Source organism: Rhinoderma darwinii, chromosome 1 (assembly GCF_050947455.1).
Source record: "Rhinoderma darwinii isolate aRhiDar2 chromosome 1, aRhiDar2.hap1, whole genome shotgun sequence".
NCBI lineage: Eukaryota > Metazoa > Chordata > Amphibia > Anura > Rhinodermatidae > Rhinoderma > Rhinoderma darwinii.
Genome location: NC_134687.1, coordinates 341,719,526 through 341,741,206, shown reverse-complemented (window position 1 = coordinate 341,741,206; position 21,681 = coordinate 341,719,526). Strand labels below are relative to the sequence as shown.

The following is a 21,681-nucleotide window of genomic DNA, read 5'->3' as shown; positions in this document are numbered from 1 at the left end:
ACCAAAAAACAGTGATTTTGCAGTTTTAAATTCTTTATTCGTATGTATATATTGTAATAGTTCAGACTTTTACAGACACAACGATACCAATTTTGTGTATTTTTTTTTACATTACTTTAGAGAAAAAAAAAAATGGGAAAAGGTTTTTTTTTGGGGACTTTAACCCCTTCAGGACCCAGCCTTTTTTGGCCTTCAGGACACAGGCAATTTTTTCAAATCGAACGTGTTACTTTATGTAGTAATAACTCCGGATTGCTTTTATCTAGCCAAGCGATTCTGAGATTGTTTTCTCGTGACATGTTGTACTTTGTTCGTAAAAAAATTTGGTTGATAAATTTGGAATTTATTTCTGAAAAACACCCAAATTTAGAGAAAAAGTGTGCAAAAATGAGCATTTTTTTTTTCTAAATTTAAACGTATCTGCTTGTAAAACAGATAGTAATACCACACAAAATAATTACTAATTAACATTTCCCATATGTCTATTTTATGTTTGCATCGTTTTTTGAACATTTTTATTTTTCTAGGACGTTACAAGGCTTAGAACTAAAGCAGCAATTTCTCATATTTTAAAGGAAATTTCAAAAGGCCATTTTTTCGCAGACCGGTTCAGTTCTGAAGTGGTTTTGAGGGCCTTCTATATTAGAAAATCCCCATAAATCATCCCATTTTGAAAAATGCACCCATCAAGGTATTCGAATCAGCATTCACAAAAAGTGTTTTAACCCTTTAAGCGTTTCACAGGAATAAAAGCAAAGTAGAGGTGAAATTTACAAATTTTATTTTTTTTGCCGAAATTCATTTGTAATAAAAAAATGTTTGTAACACAGGTTTTACCAGATAAATGCAACTATATATTTTATTGCCCAGATTCTGCAGTTTTTAGAAATATCCCACATGTGGTCCTAGTGTGCTACTGGACTGAAACACAGGCCTCAGAAGCAAAGGAGCACCTAGTCGATTTTGGGCCTCCTTTTTTTTAGAATATATTTTAGGCACCTTGTCAGGTTTGAAGAGGTCTTGTGGTGCCAAAACAGTGGAAACACCCCAAAAGTTACCCCATTTTGGAAACTACACCTCTCAAGGAATTTATCTAAGGGTATAATTAGCACTTTGACCACACAGGTTTTTCGCTAAATATATTGGAATTAGTCTGTAAAGATTTTTTTGTTAATATTTACAAGGAATAACAAAGAAAATGCACCCCAACATTTGTAAAGCAATGTCTCCCGATTACGGAAATACCCCACATGTGGTAATAAACTGCTGATTGGACCCACAGCAGGGCTCAGAAGGGAAGGAACGCCATTTGGATTTTGGAGCACAGATTTTTCTGGAATGGTTTTCGGTGCCATGTTTGCAACGCCCAGGAGGGACCAAAACAGTGGACACCGCCCAAAAGTGACCCCATTTTGGAAACTACACCTCTCAAGGAATTTATCTAGGGGTTTCGTTAGCATTTTTACCACACAGGTTTTTTTGCATAATTTAGTGAAATTAGACCGTGAAAATGAAAATCTACCTTTTTTCCGAAAAAAACATAGAAATATTTAATTTTTACAAGAAATAAAGGGAAAAAAGAACCACAACATTTGTAAAGCATTTTCTCCTAATTACGGCAATACCCCATATGTGGTAATAAACTGCTGATTGGACCCATGGCAGTGCTCAGAAGGGAAGGAGCGCCATTTGGATTTTGGAGCACAGATTTTGCTGGATTGGTTTTCGGTGCCCTGTCGCGTTTGCAACGCCCTGGGAGGGACCAAAACAGTGGAAACACCGCAAAAGTGACCCCATTTTGGAAACTACACCTCTCAAGGAATTTATCTAGGGGTTTCGTTAGCATTTAGACTCACAGGGTTTTTGCAGAATTTATTAGAATTAGGCCGCGAAAATGAATATCACAATTTTTTCCACCAAAATGTTGAATTTTCTAATTTTCACAAGGGATAAAGGAGATAAAAAAAAAATAAAAAAAATTTTTGTAAAGCAATTTCTCCCGAGTACGGAAATACCCCACATGTGGTCATACGTTTTTTCATTAGAAATGAATGAACCCATTCAGGACTGATCAATTTTTTGCTTTCTTATTTTCGTTTTTCACTCTCCGCCTTCCAAGAGCCAGAACTTTTTTCTTTTTCAGTCAGTAGAGTGGTGTGAGGGCTTATTTCTTACGGGAGGAGTTTTAGTTTCTATTGACACCATTTTAAGTACCATAAAATGTACTGGGAAACAAAAAAAAATTAATTTCCTTGCGGGCTGAAAATGGAAAAAAGTCTGATTCAATTATTTGGGGTTTCATTTTTACAGGTTTCGCCGTGCAATAAAAACGAAAACTTTACTTTATTCTGCGGCTCAATACAATTACGGTGACACCAAATTTATATCGTTTTTTTTTATATTATACTACTTTTACAAAGAAAAATCTAATTGTTAAAATAAATATAGTTTTGTTTCACCACATTCTCAGAGCCGTAACGTTTATATTTTTCGGTTGATTGAGCGGTGGGAGGTCTCATTTTTTGCGGGACGACCTTTAGTTTTTATTGGTACTATTTTTTTGGTACATAAAAAGTGATCAAAAAGTTGTATTCCATTTTTTTTTTAAAAGAGCTAAGGTGACAAAAAAAAAATGCGATTTTGGCGGTTTAAATTATTTGTTTTTTACGGTGTTCACTGTGCGAGTTAAATAATGGTATATTGTAATAGTTCTGCCTTTTACGGACGTAGCAATACCAATTTTGTTTATTTTTTTTACTGTGCTCTAGGGGGAAAATGGGAAAAGGGCGGTTTTTTGAACTTTTAATGTTTTTTTTCCTACTACTAAAAACTAATTCTTCTACACATTGGATCGCTGGTACAATATACTGCAATACGAATGTATTGCAGTATATTGTTACTTTTATAGGGTTCTGTAACAGCATGATCGCTATTCCTGTCCGTTAGTCCCGGGTGTCAGCTGTAATACACAGCTGACACCCGCAGTGTATGGAGCGGGCTCAGCACGTGAGCCCGCTCCATACCTCAACCCCCGCACCATGACGTGCAATTAAGTCATAGTGCGCAAAGGGGATAATGCACAGCGGATGGTTTAAAGTGAATATTGCAATTTTCCGCTGACATGCCATTTTAGTGCATAATATGCTGTGCCCAGTTTGTGCCACAAATAAGTCATAAAACATTAAGTGGGTTCTCCCGGGTATGGTGATGCCATATATGTGGGCGCAAACGGCTGTTTGGCCATGCTGCACGGTTCAGAAGGGAGGGAGCGCCATTTTGCTTGGTAATAGTTCTGTTTGGGGTTTTACTGGTGTTTCAGTTTATAATGTGGGGGCATGTGTAATCTGTGTGGAGTACATCAGGGCATAATAAAGGGGTATAATAATGCGTTAAATAAATAATAATTCATAGGATATGTGGCCAGAGTCTGATAAATGTCGCCCGATCTTATCCGCTTTTGGAAAACTACACATTTTGCATCGTCATATTCTGAGAGCCAGAACCTCTATTTTTCACCACCGGAGCAGTGTGAGGGCTTATTTGTTGCGGGACAATCTGTAGTTTTCATTGGTACCAATTTGGGGTATATGCGATTTTTTTATTCAATTTTTTTGCAAGCCGGATGACCAAAAACAAGCAATTCTGACAATGTTTTTTCGTTTATTTTTTTGCGGCGTTCACCGTGCGCTATAAATGACAATTTTACTTTATTTACAGGTAGATACGATTACGGCGACACCATATGTATAGGTTTCTTTATGTTTTTACAGTGTTTGCGCAATTAAATCACTTTTTTATAAAATAATTTATTTTCTGTGTCACCATATTCTAAGAGCCATAACTTTTTTCTCTCTTAGTCAAAAAAAGCTGTGTAAGGGCTTGTTTTTTGCGGGACGGGTTGTAGTTTTTATCAGTACTATTTTCGGGAACATGTGACTTTTTGATCACTTTTTATTCTCTAATTTGAAAGGGGTGGTGACCAAAAAATAGCGCTTCTGGTGTAGTTTTTTATAGATTTTTTTTGGGTGTTCATCATGCGGGAAATCAGCGGCGATGGTCCGCTAAACGGCAAGACTGGCGTGTCGGGGACAGCTGACTTCCCGGCTCCTGGACACTGTCCGTTAAAACAGTGTGCGCCGGGAACCGCTCCGCAACCGTACGTCCTGGTGCGGGAAGCAAACCCTCTCCAGGACGTACAGTTACGGCGCAGCGCGGGAAGAGGTTAAATATTTATTTTTAAAAAAGTCACTAATAACTATTTACTTTTGTTTTTACACATTTTATTAGTCCCCCTAGGGGACTTGAAACAGCGATCATTAGATCGCTGGTACAATACACTGCAATATTAATGTATTGCAGTATATTGTCATTTTTACAGGCTCCTGTAACAGCGCGATCGCTGTTCCTATCCATTAGTCCCAGGTGTCAGCTGAATACACAGCTGACACCCACAGCGTACGGCGCTGGCTCAGCACGTGATCCCGGTTCATACATACCCCCCTCCATACCATGACATGCTATTAAGTCGTAGTGCGCAAAGGGGTTAATACGCAGCAGATGGTGCTGAGTGAAAATGAAAATTTTCCCATTGATATGCCATTTTAGTGCACTATATGTTATGCCCAGTTTGTGCCACTGAAGACAAATACCTCATAAAATATTAACCGGGTTCTCCCAGGTATGGTGATGCCATACCTGTGGAAGTAAACTGCTGTTTGGGCACGCTGTAGGGCTCAGAAGGGAGGCAGCGGCATTTGGCTTTTGGAGTGCAGATTTTGTTTGGTAATAGTTCTGTTTGGGGTTTTGCTGGTATTTCAGTTTATAATGTGGGGGCATATGTAAGCTGTGCGGAGTACATCAGGATATATATAATCTGTGCGGAGCACATCAGGGCATAAGAGGGTATCATAATGCGGTAGTTAAAGAATAACCCGCAGATATTCGCCCGGTGTCACTCGGATAAATGGTGCCAGATGTTATCCGATTTTGGAACACTTTGCACATTTTGCATCGCCATATTCTGAGAGCCAGAACTTCTTTATTTTTTCTCCACCGGAGCAGTGTGAGGGCTTATTTGTTGCGGGACAATCTGTACTTTTCATTGGTACATGCGATTTTTTGGATCACTTTTTATTACACTTTTTGGCAAGCAAGGTGACCAAAAAACCATAAATTCTGACAATGTTTTTTATTCTTTTTTTACGGCGTTCACCCTGGGCTATAAAATGACTTCAATGGGTGCGTGCAGCGCGAAACCCGGGCAAATATAGGACATGTCATGAGTTTCACGCAGCGCACATACGCTGTGTGAAATTCACTGACAGTCCGAACGGCCCCATTCATTAAAATAGGTCCGTGCGACGTGCGTGAAAATCACGCGCGTAGCACGGACGTATTATACGTTCGTGTGAATAAGACCTTAAGGGCTTGTTTTTTGCGGGACCGGTTGTAGCTTTTATTGGTACAATTTTGGAGTACATGCAACTTCTCGATCAGAAAATATAGGATTCCTCCAGCTCACCAGTATGTATGTCCAGATTTGGACTGCGCACGGATCCACGTCGAGGCACACAGTACAAACACAGCAGAAACTGAAGAATTTGATCCAGCGCTGTTTCGTTAAAAGGAAGTAATATTTCGACTTTATTTCAGACAAGAGTAAAATCCACTAGGAGTAATGGTGGTTGTCTCAGCAGTAAGCCTACGTGTTGCCGACAGATCACCTGTTCTTAGTCATGGCACAATGTAGACTACTACTTCCTTTTAACGAAACGGCGCTGGATCAAATTCTTTCATTTCAACTTCTTCATCACTTTTAATTCTATATTTTGGGAGGGGCGGTGACCCAAAAAAATTGTGATTCTAGCATTGTTTTTTTACTTATTTTTTTTGCATTGTTCACTGTGCGGGAAAAATAATATTATATTTTTATAGTTTGGGTCATTACGAACGTGCTGATACCAAATATGGTTGTTTTTTTTTTCCTATAATAAAATTCTGATTATAGGAAAAAAAAAAAAAAACAGTTCTTGTTTACGCAACTTTTATTTTTACACGTTTTTAAAACATTTTTATTATCTTTTTTTACTTGTCCCACTAGGGGACATGAAGTCTTACAACGCTGATCGCTGGTAGAACACACAACACTACCTACGTAGTGTAATATATTCTGTCATTGTGACGTGACAGTCACTCTGACAGAAAGCCTATGAGGACCAGCCTCCGGCTGGTCCTCATAGGCTTCCGTGCATGGAAGCCCGGAGGCCATTGTCTGGCCTCCGATTGCCACAACAAGCCCCCGCAAATGCATGTGGGGGCTGCCGATCTGCTCTAAACCTCTTAAATGCGGTGAACGCAAATCGACCGCCGCATTTAAAGGGGTTAATTGCCTAAATGAGCGGCGATGGGCTGCTGACCAGCAACACTGAGAGCAGGGCAGACACCCTGCACAGTTAATCGCCGCTGCGGTGTAGCGTTACGCGGCGGTTAACTGTTAAAGCGCAGACGTAACTGCGCGCCCAGGTGCGCAAAGTTACTGCTCACCTGGACGTGCATTTGAGCCAAGTTGCGGGAAGGGGTTAAAGGAGGCCAATCAAAATAAAATTAAAAACCCTATATAGTGTACATAAAATAAATATGTATGATGTTTTTTAATTTGACTTCTATGCGGATATATGATAATTTCAAGTTACAAATAGATTCTGATGACGACATGTCCTGTACTAGTTTCTGTCTAGCACAGTTTTTTTTATGTGCATCTTGTGAGGTTTAATACAAGCACATCTTATAAGAAATTAAAAGAAAGTTTCAGACCTACCTAACTTTAGAATTTGTTTATGATGAATGCATGGAGACTGCAGCAGAAGTAAGCTAAGTCCAATTAAAAACTGCTCTTTAGGAAAACTCTGAAATAAATGATTAAAAAAACCAAAAATATATAATTAATAATTTTGAAGCAAGTTTGTGAATAAAACTTTTTCTTTATTCAATGGCTTTATATAAAAGACAGTAAAATTAGTTGCATCATGCTGCTTAATGACAGTTAAAAAATGGGTACTTTATGGTCTATTCAATCACTTACTTCTTTCAGCAGGTCTACATTTTCTTCCAGCATGTGTAAGAGTGTCGAACAGTCCCCAGTGATTTTTAAGCTGTATTCACATGCACACAAGGCCTGTAGTGAAAGCAGACGAAGCTCATTTCTCCAAAAGTCAGGGTGTTCACAAAACTTTACACACAAATCCTTCATGTACATGGTAACTTCTGTCACTTGTGCACAGTCTGAGATCTGTAAGAGAAGAAACATTAACAACGGAAGGCGGTTCAAAATAAATCAACTTCTATACAAAGTTGCTTAAAGTAGAACGGTTGTTTAACCCCTTCCCTCTTTGGCCACTTTTGACCTTCCTGACAGAGCCTCATTTTTCAAATCTGACATGTTTCACTTTATGTGGTAATAACTTCGGAATGCTTTTACCTATCAAAGAGATTCTGAGATTATTTTCTCGTGACACATTGGACTTTATGTTACTGGCAAAATTTGCTCGATACATTCAGTATTTAATTGTGAAAAACACCTGAATTTAGCGAAAAATTACGAAAACTAGTATTTTTCTAAATTTAAATGTATCTGCTTGTAAGACAAATAGTTATACCACACAAAATTGTTGCTAATTAACATCCCCATATGTCTACTTTAGATTGGCATCGTTTTTTGAACCACCTTTTATTTTTCTAGGACGTTACAAGGCTTAGAACTTTAGCAGCTATTTCTCACATTTTCAACTTACAAAAGGCTATTTTTTCAGGGGCCAGTTCAGTTGTGAAGTGGCTTTGAGGGCCTTATATATTAGAAACCCCCAATAAGTCACCCCATTTTAAAAACTTCACCTCTCAATGTATTCGAGACAGCATTTAGAACGTTTCTTAACCCTTTAGACGTTTCACAGGAATTAAAGCAAAGTGGAGGTGAAAATTTTCAAATGTCATTTTTTTTTTTGCAGAAATTCGTTTTTAATCTATTTTTTTTGTAACACAGAAGGTTTTACCAGAGAAATGCAACTCAATACTCATGTATTGTCCAGATTCTGTAGTTTTTAGAAATATCCCACATTTGGCCCTAGTGTGCTAATGGACTGATGCACCGGCCTCAGAAGCAAAGGAGCACCTAGTGGATTTTGGGCATCCTTTTTATTAGAAAATATTTTAGGCACCATGTCGGGTTTTTGTTTTTTTTTGCAGAAATTCATTTTTACTCAATTTTTCTTGCAACACAAAGTTTTTCCAGAGAAACACAACTCAATATTTATTGCCCAGGTTCTGCAGATTTAGGAAATATCCCACATGTGGCCCTAGTGTGGTAATGTACTGAAGCACAGGCCTCAGAAGCAAAGAAGCACCTAGAGGATTTTGGGGCCTTTTTTTTATTAGAATATATTTTAGGCACCATGTCTGGTTTGAGGGGCTCTTGCGGTGCCAAAAGTGCGGAAATCTCTCAAAAGTGACCCCATTTGGGATACTCCACACCTCAAGGAAATTATCTAGGGGGATAGTGAGCATTTTGACACCACAGGTTTATTGCAGAAATTATTAGAAGTAAGCCGTAAAAATTTAAACCTACATTTTTTCAAAAGAAAATGTAGGTTTAGATAATTTTTTTTCATTTCCACAAGGACTAAAGGGGAAAAAGCACCACAACATTTGTAAAGCAATTTCTCCCGCGTAAAACAATATCCCAAACGTGGTCATAAACGGGTGTTTGGACACACGGCAGGGCTTAGAAGGTAAAGAGCGCTAATTGGCATTTGGTACTCAAATTTAGCAGGAATGGTTTGCGGAGGCTATGTCGCATTTGCAAAGCCCCTGAAGGTACAAAACAGTGGAAACCTCCCACAAGTGACCCCATTTTGAAAACTACACCCATTGAACAAATTATCTAAAAGGCATAGTGAGCATTTTGACTGCACAGGTTTTTTGCAGAAATTATTGGATTTAGGCAGTGAAAATTAAAATCGAAATTTTTTTTCAAAGAAAATGTAGGTTTAGCCAATTTTTTTTCACTTCCACGAGGACTAAAGGGCAAAAAGCACCACAAAATTTGTAAAACAATTTCTCCCGAGTAAAACAATACCCCACGTGTGGTCATAAACGCCTGTTTGGACACACGGCAGGGCTCAGAAGTGAAAGAGTGCTACTTGGCTTTTGGAGACCACATTTTGCAAGAACGGTTCGCGGAGGCCACGTCGCATTTATAGAACCTCCCGGGGACAAAACAATGAAAACGCAAAAAAAGTGACCCCGCTTAGGAAACTACACCCCTTGAGGTATTCTTCTAGGGAGTGAACATTTTGACCCCACAGGTATTTCATAGAATTTATTAGAATTGGGCAGTGAAAATAAAAACAATCCCTTTTCTTCAATAAGACGTAGTTTTAGCTAAAAAAAATTCTTTTTCTCAACAAATAAAGAAAAAAAAAAAAAGAACCCCAGCATTTGTAAAGCAACTTCTCCCGAATACAGCAATACCCCATATGTGGTCATAAACGGCTGTTTGGGCACACGGCAGTGCTCAGAAGGGAAGGAGCGGCATTTGGAGTGCAGATTTTGCTGGATTGGTTTCTGGTCGCTATGTCGCATTTGCAAAGGCCCTGTGGGTCCAAAACAGTGGAAACCCCCAGAAGTGACCCCATTTTGGAAACTACACCCCTCAAGGTATTGACCTAGGGGAGAAGTGAGCATGTTAATCCCGCAGGTGTTTTGCAGAAATTAGTGTGCACTCGATGTTGCAGAGTGAAAATGGGATTTTTTTCCATAGATATGCCAATATGTGGTGCCCAACTTGTGCCACCATAACATGACAGTGCTCTAATTATTATGCTGTGTTTCCCAATTTTAGAAACATCCTACATGTGGCCCTAATCTTTTGCCTGGACATTTAACAGGGCTCAGGAGTGAAAGAGTACCATGTAAAATTGAGGCCTAATTTGGTGATTTACAAAGTATTGGTTCACAATTGCAGAGGCTCTGATGTGAAATAATAAAATAAACCCCTGAGATGTGACCCCATTTTGGAAACTACACCCCTCAAGGCATTTATTAAGGGGTGTAATGAGCATTTTCACCCTACAGGACTTTTCGATAAATGATTGCGCTGCGGATTGTGCAAAGTAAAAATGTGATGCCATATATGTGGAAGTAAGCAGCTGTTTGGGCACGCTGTAGGGTTCAGAGGGGAGGGAGCACCATTTAGCTTTTAGAGTGTGGATTTGCTTGGTAGTAGTTTTGTTTGAGTACTGCTGGTGTTTCCCTTTATAATGTGGGGGCATATGTAAGCTGGGCAGAGTACATCAGGGGCATAGTCAGGTGGTATAATAATTTGGTTAAAAACCAGTAAAATCATCCATAGATGTGTGTTACGCTGTGAAGCAATCTTTTATGCACAGGTCAGTGTCGCACTGATAAATGGTGTCCTTTTTTATCCCTCTGTTGGTCCACACTCCGCATCTTTGCAGTTTGGGGAATTTTGCTGGAAGTGTTGTCCTGGTATAATTAGGGCGCCCTCGCTTCCAGCAGATATGTTTGGGCCCTCCCCTTCCTGGTTCCCCAATTTTAGGGCCTTGATAATTTGCCTCTTGAAACAGAAGAAACGTTCCCCTCGGGCCTGCACAACTGCAAATTTTTTATTTCCTGACTTATGGAAGCCTTATCTCATTTTATTTTTTCTTAGACGTAGTGGTATGGGGGCTGTTTTATTGCGGGACGAGCTGTAGTTTTTATTGGTACCATTTAGGGGTACATGTGACTTTTTGATCACTTTTTCTCCTATTTTTTGGAAGACAAGTTGACTAAAAAACAGCAATTCTGGCATAGTTTAATTAGGTTTTTTTTATACAGTGTCCACCATGCGTTATAAACTACATGTTAACTCCATTCTGCAGGTCAGTATGATTCTAGCGATACCTAACTTATAGCACTTTTTTATGTTTTACAACTTTTTGCACTATAAAATGACTTCTGTAAAATGAATGTATTTTTTCTGTAGCCAAGTTTTGAGAACCAGAACGTTTTAATTTTTTTTTCGTCAACGGAGCTGTATGAGGGCTCGTTTTTTGCGAGACGAGCTATAGTTTATATAGGTACCATTTTTGGATACATGTGACTTTTTGATCACTTTTTATTCCAATATTTGTAGGGCAAAGTGACCAAAAAACAGAAATTCTGGTATAGTTTTCTACGGTTTTTTTTACGCCGTTCACCGCGTGGAATAAATAACAATTTTATAGTTCAGGCCGTTACGGACATGGCAAAACCAAATATGTATGGTTTATTTTTATTTTTTTTCAATAATAAAAGGACTTGATAAGGGAAAAGGGCGATTGGGTTTTACTTTATTACTTGAAATTTTATTATGTTTTAAAACTTTTTTTTTTTAAACACTTTTTGTCAAGTCCCACTAGGGGACTTGAAGGTCCAACTGTCAAATTTTTTTTTTTCTAATACATAGCTCTACCTATGTAGTGCAATGTATTAGATTTGTCAGTCATTCAATGACAGCAAGCCGATTAGGCTTCGCCTCCCGGCGGGGCCTAATCGGCTTCCGTAATGGCAGAGCAGGAGGCCATTGTTAGGTCTCCTGTCGCCATAGCAGCAGTTGCCAGCCCTGATTGCATGGCAAGGCTGGCGATCTGCAAGCAATCTCTAAGATGCAGGTATCGCTGTATCTAAAGGGGTTAATGGCAGGAATCGGAGCTAGCTCCGGGTTCCTGCCGTTACAGGTGGATGTCAGCTGTGACATACAACTGACATCCACCCCTGAAGACGCCGGCTCAGCTCCTGAGCCGGCGCCATCTTGCCGTCGGCTGCGAAAGCCTTTCAGGCTCCACCGCCGAGCGGGTCCTGGAAGGCTTCCGTGCCAGGCATAACGGGAGCACAGTATTAGGCCTCCGGTTGCCATTACAGGGGTTCCGATGAGCTGCAAACAACTTAAATGCAGCAATCGCTTTTGCATTTAAAAGGGTTAATTGCGGGATCGGAGCAAACTTCGTTCCTCGCCGCTACCATAGGGTGTCAGCTTTAAGATGCTGCCGACACCCGGGGATGGTGGCACCGACTCAGCTTCTGAGCCGGTGTCTACTATTTGTCGTATGGATACGGCAAAATATGGGAAGCACTAGCTTTCCATGACGTATCCATATGACAAATGTTGGGAAGGGGTTAATAAAATGTTTAATTATAATAATCTTTATTATAGCATCAACATATTCCGTAGCACTTTACAATTCAGAGGGAACATGTACAGACAATATCAGACATTACATAGGGACAAAACTACTTTACAATTAAAACAAGAGTGAGGGCCCTGCTCTCAAGAGACAAAAAAAATGTAAAAACTGCTTGTATAGTACAATGGTCCAACCATCTTTTATACCCATGGGGTAGTACAGATAAGCTGCATAAGTGAGATACTAGCCAGTATCTGTGTAAAGACACATAAAAGCCATTACATTAGGATAAAGGACTGTGGGGGATACTGTTGAATGATGGGGTCAAGTTCTAATGCAAAAGAGGGGCCAGGGGAAGGAGTCAGATTAGGGACTGTTATAGGCCTGTCTATAAAGATGTTGTATGGAGAGCTTTGTTGGAGAGTGTAATACCATATTTTTCGGCCTATAAGACACTTTTTAGCAAGAATAAATCTTGGTAAAAAGTCCCTGCGTCTTATAGTCGGCAGTCACTGACCGCTTCCTTAACCCCTTCCTGACCGACGAAGTGTACGGCACGTCATGGAGCGGGGGGTGATGTTTGGAGCAGGCTCACTGGCGGAGCCCGCTCATTACACTGCAGATGTCAGCTGTCCTTTACAGATGACATGCTGCTCCATAGGCCAGGAACAGCGATAGGTCATAAATGTCAGATAGATTCGGTTCCCACATCTGGGACCTGCAACTATCTCTAGAACGGGGTCACCTAATTCCCATTCTAGCTTTTTGTGCTCACGCTGCCTCCCGGCCACTTACTGATTATATGGTCTGGAGTTACGGAAACAGCGTAACTGACAATAGGTCAAGGTAGGCGGCAGGCAAGGATAGTCGAATTCAGGCAGAGGTCAAAAACTGGAAATCCAGACAAAGGCAGAAGGCAAGAAAACAAGGAGCCAGGGTACAGGGAAACTCACGGGGAACTTGGTTGAACAAGCAAGGATTGGGAGGAAGGAGGATCCTTAAAGAGGCTCTGTCACCACATTATAAGTGGCCTATCTTGTACATAATATGATCGGCACTGTAATGTAGATCACAGCAGTGTTTTTTTATTTAGAAAAACTATCATTTTTTTCATGCTTTATGCTAATGAGTTTCTTAATAGACAACTGGGCGTGTTTTACTTGTTGGCCAAGCTGGCGTTGTACAGAGGAGTGTATGACGCTGACCAATCAGCGTCATACACTTCTCTCCATTCATTTACACTGCACATAGCGATATCGCTATGTGCAGCCACATAAACACGCTATAACTTTACTGGTGTCTCCTGACAATGAATATACATTACCTCCAGCCAGGACGTGATGTGTATTCAGAATCCTGATACTTCGCTAATACAATCCCTACACTACAGCACAGGAAGCGTAATCTCGTTTGAAACGACAGGTTACACCGTAAGAAAAGGGCGGATCTCGCGAGATTACACTTGCTGTGCTGTAGTGTCGGGATTGTTTTAGCGAAGTATCAGGAATCTGAATACACATCACGTCCTGGCTGGAGGTAATGTATATTCATTGTCAGGATACTGCAGTAACGTTATAGTGCGTTTATGTGGCTGCACATAGCGATAGATATATCGCTATGTGCAGTGTAAATGAATGGGGAGAAGTGTATGACACTGAGTGGTCAGCGTCATACACTCCTCTGTACAACACCCACTAGGCCAAAAAGTAAAACACGCCCAGTCGTTCATTAAGAAACTCAAGAGCACAAAGCTAATATAGGTCATAACTCCGTCAAAAATGATAGTTTTTCTAAATAAAAAACACTGCTCTAATCTACAATACAGCACCGATCACATGTACAATATAGGCCACTTATAACGTGGTGACAGAGCCTCTTTAAATAGGAAGTCTATGAATTTTGGCACGCGCTGGCCCTTTAAGAAGGATAGAGTCAGCGCGCGCCCTCTAGTGGCTGCAGCCACACATCGTGGATGACGGCCGTGGAGGGAGGTGAGAGATGCCGTTACCTGACGATGCCCAGAGCAAGCAGAGTGTCCGGATCGGGTAAGTGGAGCTCGGGACGAGCATGAGGAAATGGAGGGTGCAGGAACCAGAGCAGAGACTGTGGAAGAGTCGGGGAACTGCGCGGCAGCCGTTACATTTTGAAAGATTCAGTTTCAGAATGAGAGAGGACATGATGTTAGAGACAATCACTGGTGTTTTGTATTAGAGCAGGGGTGATGTCATGGGAAAGTGTTATCAGTGCAGACGGTACAGGAAGCCAAATCTGCTGATGGTTTGTCCAATATGGGGCTGTGTAGAGAGAAAAGAGGAGAGAACCTAGAACTGTTCCCTGATGAACACCGACAGCAAGTGGAAGAGGAGAAGTAGTAGAACCAGCAAATGACACACTGAACAAGCGGTCAGAAATAAAGGAAGAAAACCAAGAGAGAGCAGTGTCCTAAATGCCAATACACCGTGTTCCAAATTATTATGCACATTGGATTTAAGTGTCAAACATTTAATTATTAGTTTTTCAATTAAACTCATGGATGGTATTGTGTCTTAGGCTGGGTTCACACGACCTATTATCAGGCGTAAACGAGGCGTATTATGCCTCGATTTATGCCTGAAAATACGGCTCCAATACGTCGGCAAACATCTGCCCATTCATTTGAATGGGTTTGCCGACGACCTGTAGATTACAGCTGTCAAACAACGACGCGTAAAATGACTGCCTCGTCAAAGAAGTGCAGGACACTTCTTTGGACGTTTTTGGAGCCGTTTTCTCATCGACTCCAAAAACGTATGTAAAAAACGCAGCGAAAAAGCCGCGAAAAACATGAGTTGCTCAAAAAAACTTCTGAAAATCGGGGGCTGTTTTCCTTGAAAACAGCTCCGTATTTTCAGACGTAATTGCAGTTATCGTGTGCACATACCCTTAGGGCTCTTTGGATCATTGTAATCAATCTCAGCCACCTGTGATAATTAGTTTGCCAGGTGTGCCCAATCAAAGGAAAACTACTTAAGAAGGGCGTTCCACATTATTAGCAGGCCACAGGTTTCAAGCAATATGGGAAAGACAAAGGATCTCTCTGCTGCCGAAAAGCATGAAATTGTCCAAGGTATTGCACTAGGCATGAAAACATTGGATATTTCATGGAAACGTAAGCGTGATCATCGTACGGTGAAAAGATTTGTGGCTGATTCAGAGCACAGACGGGTTCGTTCAGATAAAGGCATAATGATGATAGATAAAAGAAAAAAGGACACGGCGCCAGAAGAGGTTTGTTTTTCCAGGGAAACAAAATATGTGCTTCCTTTTCCAAATTGCAAATACTGGAAGGTAAATGCAAAGAGGTGCAAGCTGCTGCCGATCCCCAAACGCAAACACCTAAAGGAGTTGCCTTGATGAAAATTGTAAAGAAAATAAAATAAAAAAGAGGGATACTGTAGGCGCTGCTTGGTTGATAAAAGTTGGTTTATTGCATAAAGCAAGGTAAACAGATTGCTACGCGTTTCAACGCCGGACTGGCGTCTTCCTCAGGCAGATAACACATACAGTACAAGATCATGCATATATATACACATACAAGTGAACAGTAATAGGGCCAATTCAGTAAAAAAAAAAAACGGGGAAAGGTCAAAGGTCACAGAAACAACTCGTTTATAAAGTTGAAAAAAAAAGAAAAAAAAGAAAGCCAATGTGGCATGTGGATCGTCCGTGTGTAGCAGTGTTATCTAACCAACATAGATCATGTGCTAGGTAGGAAACCCATAAGTAACAGTCAGTTCATGTTAAAAAGCTAAAAGAATTCATATTTAATAAATTTCATCGAAAAAATTATGTAAATAGCGTATGTGATTATGAATATGATATAAATATGGAACATATAATATCAAAGACTCCTTACCGTTTATCGGATAGAGGGAGGTCACGCCTCCGGGAGCCATCACAAACAAGGACCTTGGAACGCACCATGAAACGCACAAACAAATGGCGTTGTATGGGCGTCATGACAACCATCATGGCAACTCATGAGGGCCAGATGTCCATGAAACGCACGGTGGACCGCAAACCGCACCACACGGAGCAAAGTACAGAGGGGAGATGAATGGTAGGTGCAAACCTATCTTTTTATATTAATAAACATTTGTGCTTCATAATCATCGCAATTAATAGAATATTAGATACTAGGCTATTAAAATATCAAATTATTAAACTATTAAAATATCGAAATGCTCCGTTGAGAGAGAGATAAGTGTATGCATAAAATATAGTATTACGATAGTCAATTGTTTGGAAAACAGAATAATAAAACAATGATAATACAAGGGTAATAATAATATAGCAATAGTACAGTAATAATAATATAGTTGCTGAAATACAATTTAGACAAGATGTATTATTAGATTGACAATGGGATGATAAGTACAATGAAAATATAATAAAAATATGCCAAGAGGAGATTGTTTAAAAGATAAGACAATTGTTAAGATACAGTTGCTGGGGCCGGGGATATTATTAGATTGACAATGGGAAGGGAGATAGAATTGAGGAATTAATCTAATGAAGATTCCGTGATGTCATTAAGCCCATTAGGATGTAAGGTCCCCAATTTATAGATCCAGAAATTCTCCCTCTGTTTAAGTCTGGTAAATCTGTCAGAAAGTTCACACGGTATGCTTTCAATGCACATGCAACCTCCAATATGTAGGGCGCACAACCCAAACCCTTAGGGATAGGATGAATAAACATAGGTTTAATGTTAAAAATGGTTATCTGAAACATAGCGTATCCCGACATTGCGCTTTGGAACATAAATGCAATTTTGATGTCCTGACAGTCACTCCCATTGAAAGCATACCGTGCTAGCCCCAATACCCCTGAAGACGCTACGTCGATAGCGAAACATGTCGGGGGGACTTTTTTTGAATTTTAACCTCTGGTCCTGCTGAATCTTTGCAGATCGCAACACCACGCTGTGAGTTCGATTACTAGTCGCTAGCACCCTGCTTTTTCAAGTGTCCACACATTGCACTATGCTGATCTCTATCAGCAATGGACCAGGAATTTTAATCTCTATGTAGTCTGTTTATGGTCGTCTATACCAAATAAAACTTGTTATTTTAATTTTGGTAGTTGGGAAACAAGGGCTCTGTTTGCCGGCAGGCACTCCATACACTTTCACCCCCAATAAACACTTGTGGTGATAAAGTGCAATGTCGCACAATGATTTCCAACTATCGTAAAGTGCAATAATCATGTGAAAAATCTCAGTGGAGCCTGAGCCTATAAGTGTCGTATAAAACAGCAGGTATTTACTATAAATACCCTCTGCCATTTTGTAAATCGCCCTAGATGAGAAAAGATAGGTCGCGGAGTCTTTATTGCTCTTTTACTTAAGCAGATGTGAAATGTCAGGGAAATAACAGACAGATGCCATTAAGCAGTAATGATTTCTGCTAACAACTGCACAGGCTCATCTCTTCCGCACTTGTACATATCTGTGAACTTCATTATCCAGGGTTACCATCTGGCATCTAGTGTTAAGTTCCAATATTTGGTGTCTCCATGTCTGTAAACTAGTAGCTTCTCAATTATAGGCATCAAGCATCTAAACCATCACAATTATTTAGATATATATATTCCAGAGTGGGGTGTTCCATAAGGGATACATATCTAGGGTTTAGTCATTATTTAGCATAAAACATTTTATTGCCCCTACACTAAATAAAAACAATAAACCTACACATATTAGATGCCTAAACGACCGTAATAACCTGGAGAATTGTTCAAATGGGTTATTTAGCGTGAAACATGTACGGCCCAGTGGGTCCACAGACCCTTCGTGACAGCTGGTCATTAAAGGGGATATCCGAGATTTCATGACTTTGTGTTAATGTTTGTATTTTATAAATGTAAATACATTTGTAATATACTTACATTTTCCAAAGTGGCCCCGTTTCCAGATCCTGCGGTGGGGTACTTGACGGGTGACGTCACTCTCATTAACACAAAGTCATTAAATCTCGGACAACCCCTTTAAGGCCTTTTCAGGCCCGGTCATTAAGGGGTTAATTACTGTAAGTACTCCCTTTATATACTCTGAATTTTGTAATTGCTTGAGAAAGGTTCAGATGTGTACCGAAACATCGCTCAATTTGTGGTGAATAAATGAACACTTCTCCATTGATCCTGAAGTCCTGGTGCTGTTACATAGCTCTAAGTTTTCTCTTATCCATTACAAGACAAGAAATGGATTCATAATTTGCAGTAATGGCCTGATTTACAACATTTTCGGGGCGCGGAGTTCATTTTTTTCCAAGGCATTAGATATACCATAGAACACAGTGAAGACGTTCATCAAGAAGTGGATTATCTTTGGCACAGCCGTGACATTACCAAGGACTGGACGTCCCTCAAAACATAATGAAAAGACAAGACAAAAACTGGTCCGGGAGGTTACCAAGAGGCCTACGGCAACATTAAAGGAGCTGCAGGACTTTCTGGGAGGTACTGGTTGTGTAGTGCATGTGACAACAATCACACTTATTCTTCATATGTCTGGGCTGAGGGGTAGGGTGGCAAAATGGAAGCCTTTTCTAACAAAGAAAAACATCCAAGAATGGGTATGTTTTGCTAAGACCGACATCAAGTCTGCCAAAAGCATGTGGGAAAACGTGCTATAGTCTGATGAGACCAACGTTGAACTTTTTGGCCTTAATTCCAAAAGGTATGTTTGGCGCAAAGCCAAAACTGCACATCACCAAAAGAACACCATGCCCACAGTGAAGCATGGTGGAGGCAGCATTATGCTTTGGAGCCGTTTTTCTACAGCTGGGACTGGGGCTTTGGTCAAGGTGGAGGGAATTACTAACGGTTCCAAATATCAAGCAATATTGGCACAAAATCTGCAGCCGCTGCTAACAAGCTGAAGATGAATTTCACCTTTCAGTTTGACAACAACCCAAAGCATACCTCCAAATTAACAAAATAATGGCTTTATCAGAAGATGATCAAAGTTTTGGAATGGCACAGCCAGATCCCAGACCTGAATCCCAATGAAAACCTGTGGGGTGACCTAAGAGGGCTGTACACAGGAGATGCCCTTGCAATCTGACAGATTTGGAGTGCTTTTGCGAGAAAGAGTGGGCAACAATTGCCAAGTCAAGATGTGCCATGCTGATAGACTTCTACCCAAAAAGACTGAATGCTGTCATAAAGTCAAAGCGTAATTCAACAAATGCAACCACATTATTTTTGTTCTTTATTTTTCCACCCTAAAAGATTTCAGTTTGTTTTTTAATACAAATGTACAGATTATAGGTGACATTAAAAGGTGGAAAAAGTTCTGAAATGATTCATCTCGGACTGATTTTGTAACATGACAAAAACCTTGTAAATGTCTTGTTATGGTATAATATGTATTATTTATTCCTTGCATATTAGAACTATATGTACACTAAGTGGATTGATGGTGGATAATGTGACATATGCTTATAGGTTGTTACGGTCATAAAAGGTGTCGCATTACACGATTAACCCCTTAATGACCGGGCCATTTTGCACGTTAATGACCAAGGATTATTTTTTGTTTTTTCACGGTCGCATTCCAAGAGTCGTAACTCTTTTTTTATTCCGTCGTCATAGCCGTATAAGGGCTTGTTTTTTGCGGGACGAGTTGTATTTTGTAATTGTACCATTTTTAGATGCTTATAACATATTGATTAACTTTTATTAACTTTATTTTAGGAGAGAATTGAAAATAAGCAGCTATTCCAGCATTAATTTTCACGTTATAAATTTACGCCGTTTACTATGCAGCGTAAATAACATGTTAACTTTATTCTATGGGTCGGCACGATTACGGGGATACCAAATATGTAAAGGTTTTATATGTTTTTTCTACGTTTGCGCAATAAAAACCCTTTTAGAAAAAAAATTACTTGTTTTTGCATCGCCGCGTTCCAAGAGACGTAACGTTTTTATTTTTCCGTCGATGTGGCCGTACGTGGGCTTTATTTTTGCGGGACAATGTGTAGTTTTTATTAGTACTATTTTGGGGTACATAGAACTTATAGATGAACTTTTATTTTATTTTTTATGGGGGGAATGGGAGAAAAGAGAGAATTTTGACGTTGTTTTTTGCGTTTTCTTTGGACGCCGTTCATCCGGCGGTTTAATTAATATGTTCATTTTATTGGTCAAGTTGTTACGAACGCGGGGATACCATATATGTGTATGTGTGATTTGTTTTGACCGTTTTACTAAATAAAACCACTTTTTGGGCCAAAAAAGTAGTTTTATTTGACTTTGACTGTAATTATTTTTGATTTTTTTTCACAAACTTTATTTAACTGTTTAACATTTTTTTTTTTAGTCCCACCAGGGGACTTCACTATGCGATGTGCCGATCGCATATATAATGCTTTGGTATACTTCGTATACCAAAGCATTATTGCCTGTCAGTGTAAAACTGACAGGCAACCTGTTAGGTCATGCCTCCGGCATCGCCTAACAGGCAGATGCTGAAGGCAGACCTGGGGGTCTTTGTTAGACCCCCGGCTGTCCTGGAAACCCGACGGTGACCCGCGATTTGTTTGCGGGGGCGCCGATCGGGTGACAGAGGGAGCTCCCCCCTCTGTCAAACACATTAAATGCCGCTGTCACTATTGACAGCGGCATTTAATGGGTTAAACTGCCGGAATCGGCGCACGCTTCGATTCCGGCAGTTGCAGCAGGAGCCAGGCTGTGTATAACAGCCGTGCTCCTGCCGCTGATCGCGTGGGTACAGTCTCAGTACCCGCGCCATCACAGGACGGATATATCCGTCCTCCTGCGCGAACTAGCAGCTGCTGAGGACGGATATATCCGTCCTTCGGCGTTAAGGAGTTAAAATAATTATATTGTATGTAATACCCATGTATTTGTTATTGTATTTACAGTGGTGGACACAATGGTGAGGTTTTATTACATTTACTCTATGGGTGGGATTTTCTAAATGGATAAATTCTTCTGTTTCCAATATATACCTTACCTGCGGTCTGTACGCATGCGTCTCGCGGGTCCATCTGGGTGCCGTACCGGAAGTTGTCATCGGTCATTGAATGTGAGCATTGTGTCTGCATCGATGGGGGAATGTCACGCGGAAGTAATGGGACCGGAAGTGCTCGGGAGACGCTATGCGCCGATCAAAGCCGCTTTATTGGGCTTCGTATTTAAACCCTGGGGGGGGGGGGGCTAGCATTCACCTTCTCCTGACGAAGGTTACGAAACGCGTGTCAAGGAGTGTTCTCGGGGGAATACCTTCATCTGCCATCATGTCCACCGCAGGTAACTAATCTATTAAGGGAATGTTGATCATTTTTGCATTGTTGGTCACCCTACTCTTTTATACTATGGTACAATGGGGAGGAGAATCCTAGGTTATCCCTGCCTTTGATGTGCTTATTTAACATTACAATAGTGAATTTGC

The 21,681-nt window shown here is 40.3% G+C and overlaps 1 protein-coding gene across 4 annotated transcripts in view; it reads right to left on the bottom strand.

Moving 5' to 3' along the window:
* The window catches only part of FOCAD (focadhesin), a 407,831-nt gene that overhangs the window by 195,610 nt on the left and 190,540 nt on the right, over positions 1 to 21,681 (bottom strand). For all 4 annotated transcript variants that reach the window (XM_075825910.1, XM_075825919.1, XM_075825901.1 and 1 more), the window contains 2 exons: positions 7,082 to 7,288; positions 6,818 to 6,905 (listed from right to left, as the gene is read on the bottom strand). In XM_075825910.1, coding sequence (XP_075682025.1) covers positions 6,818 to 6,905; positions 7,082 to 7,288 — 295 coding nt within the window. The remainder of the gene's footprint in view (positions 1 to 6,817; positions 6,906 to 7,081; positions 7,289 to 21,681) is intronic.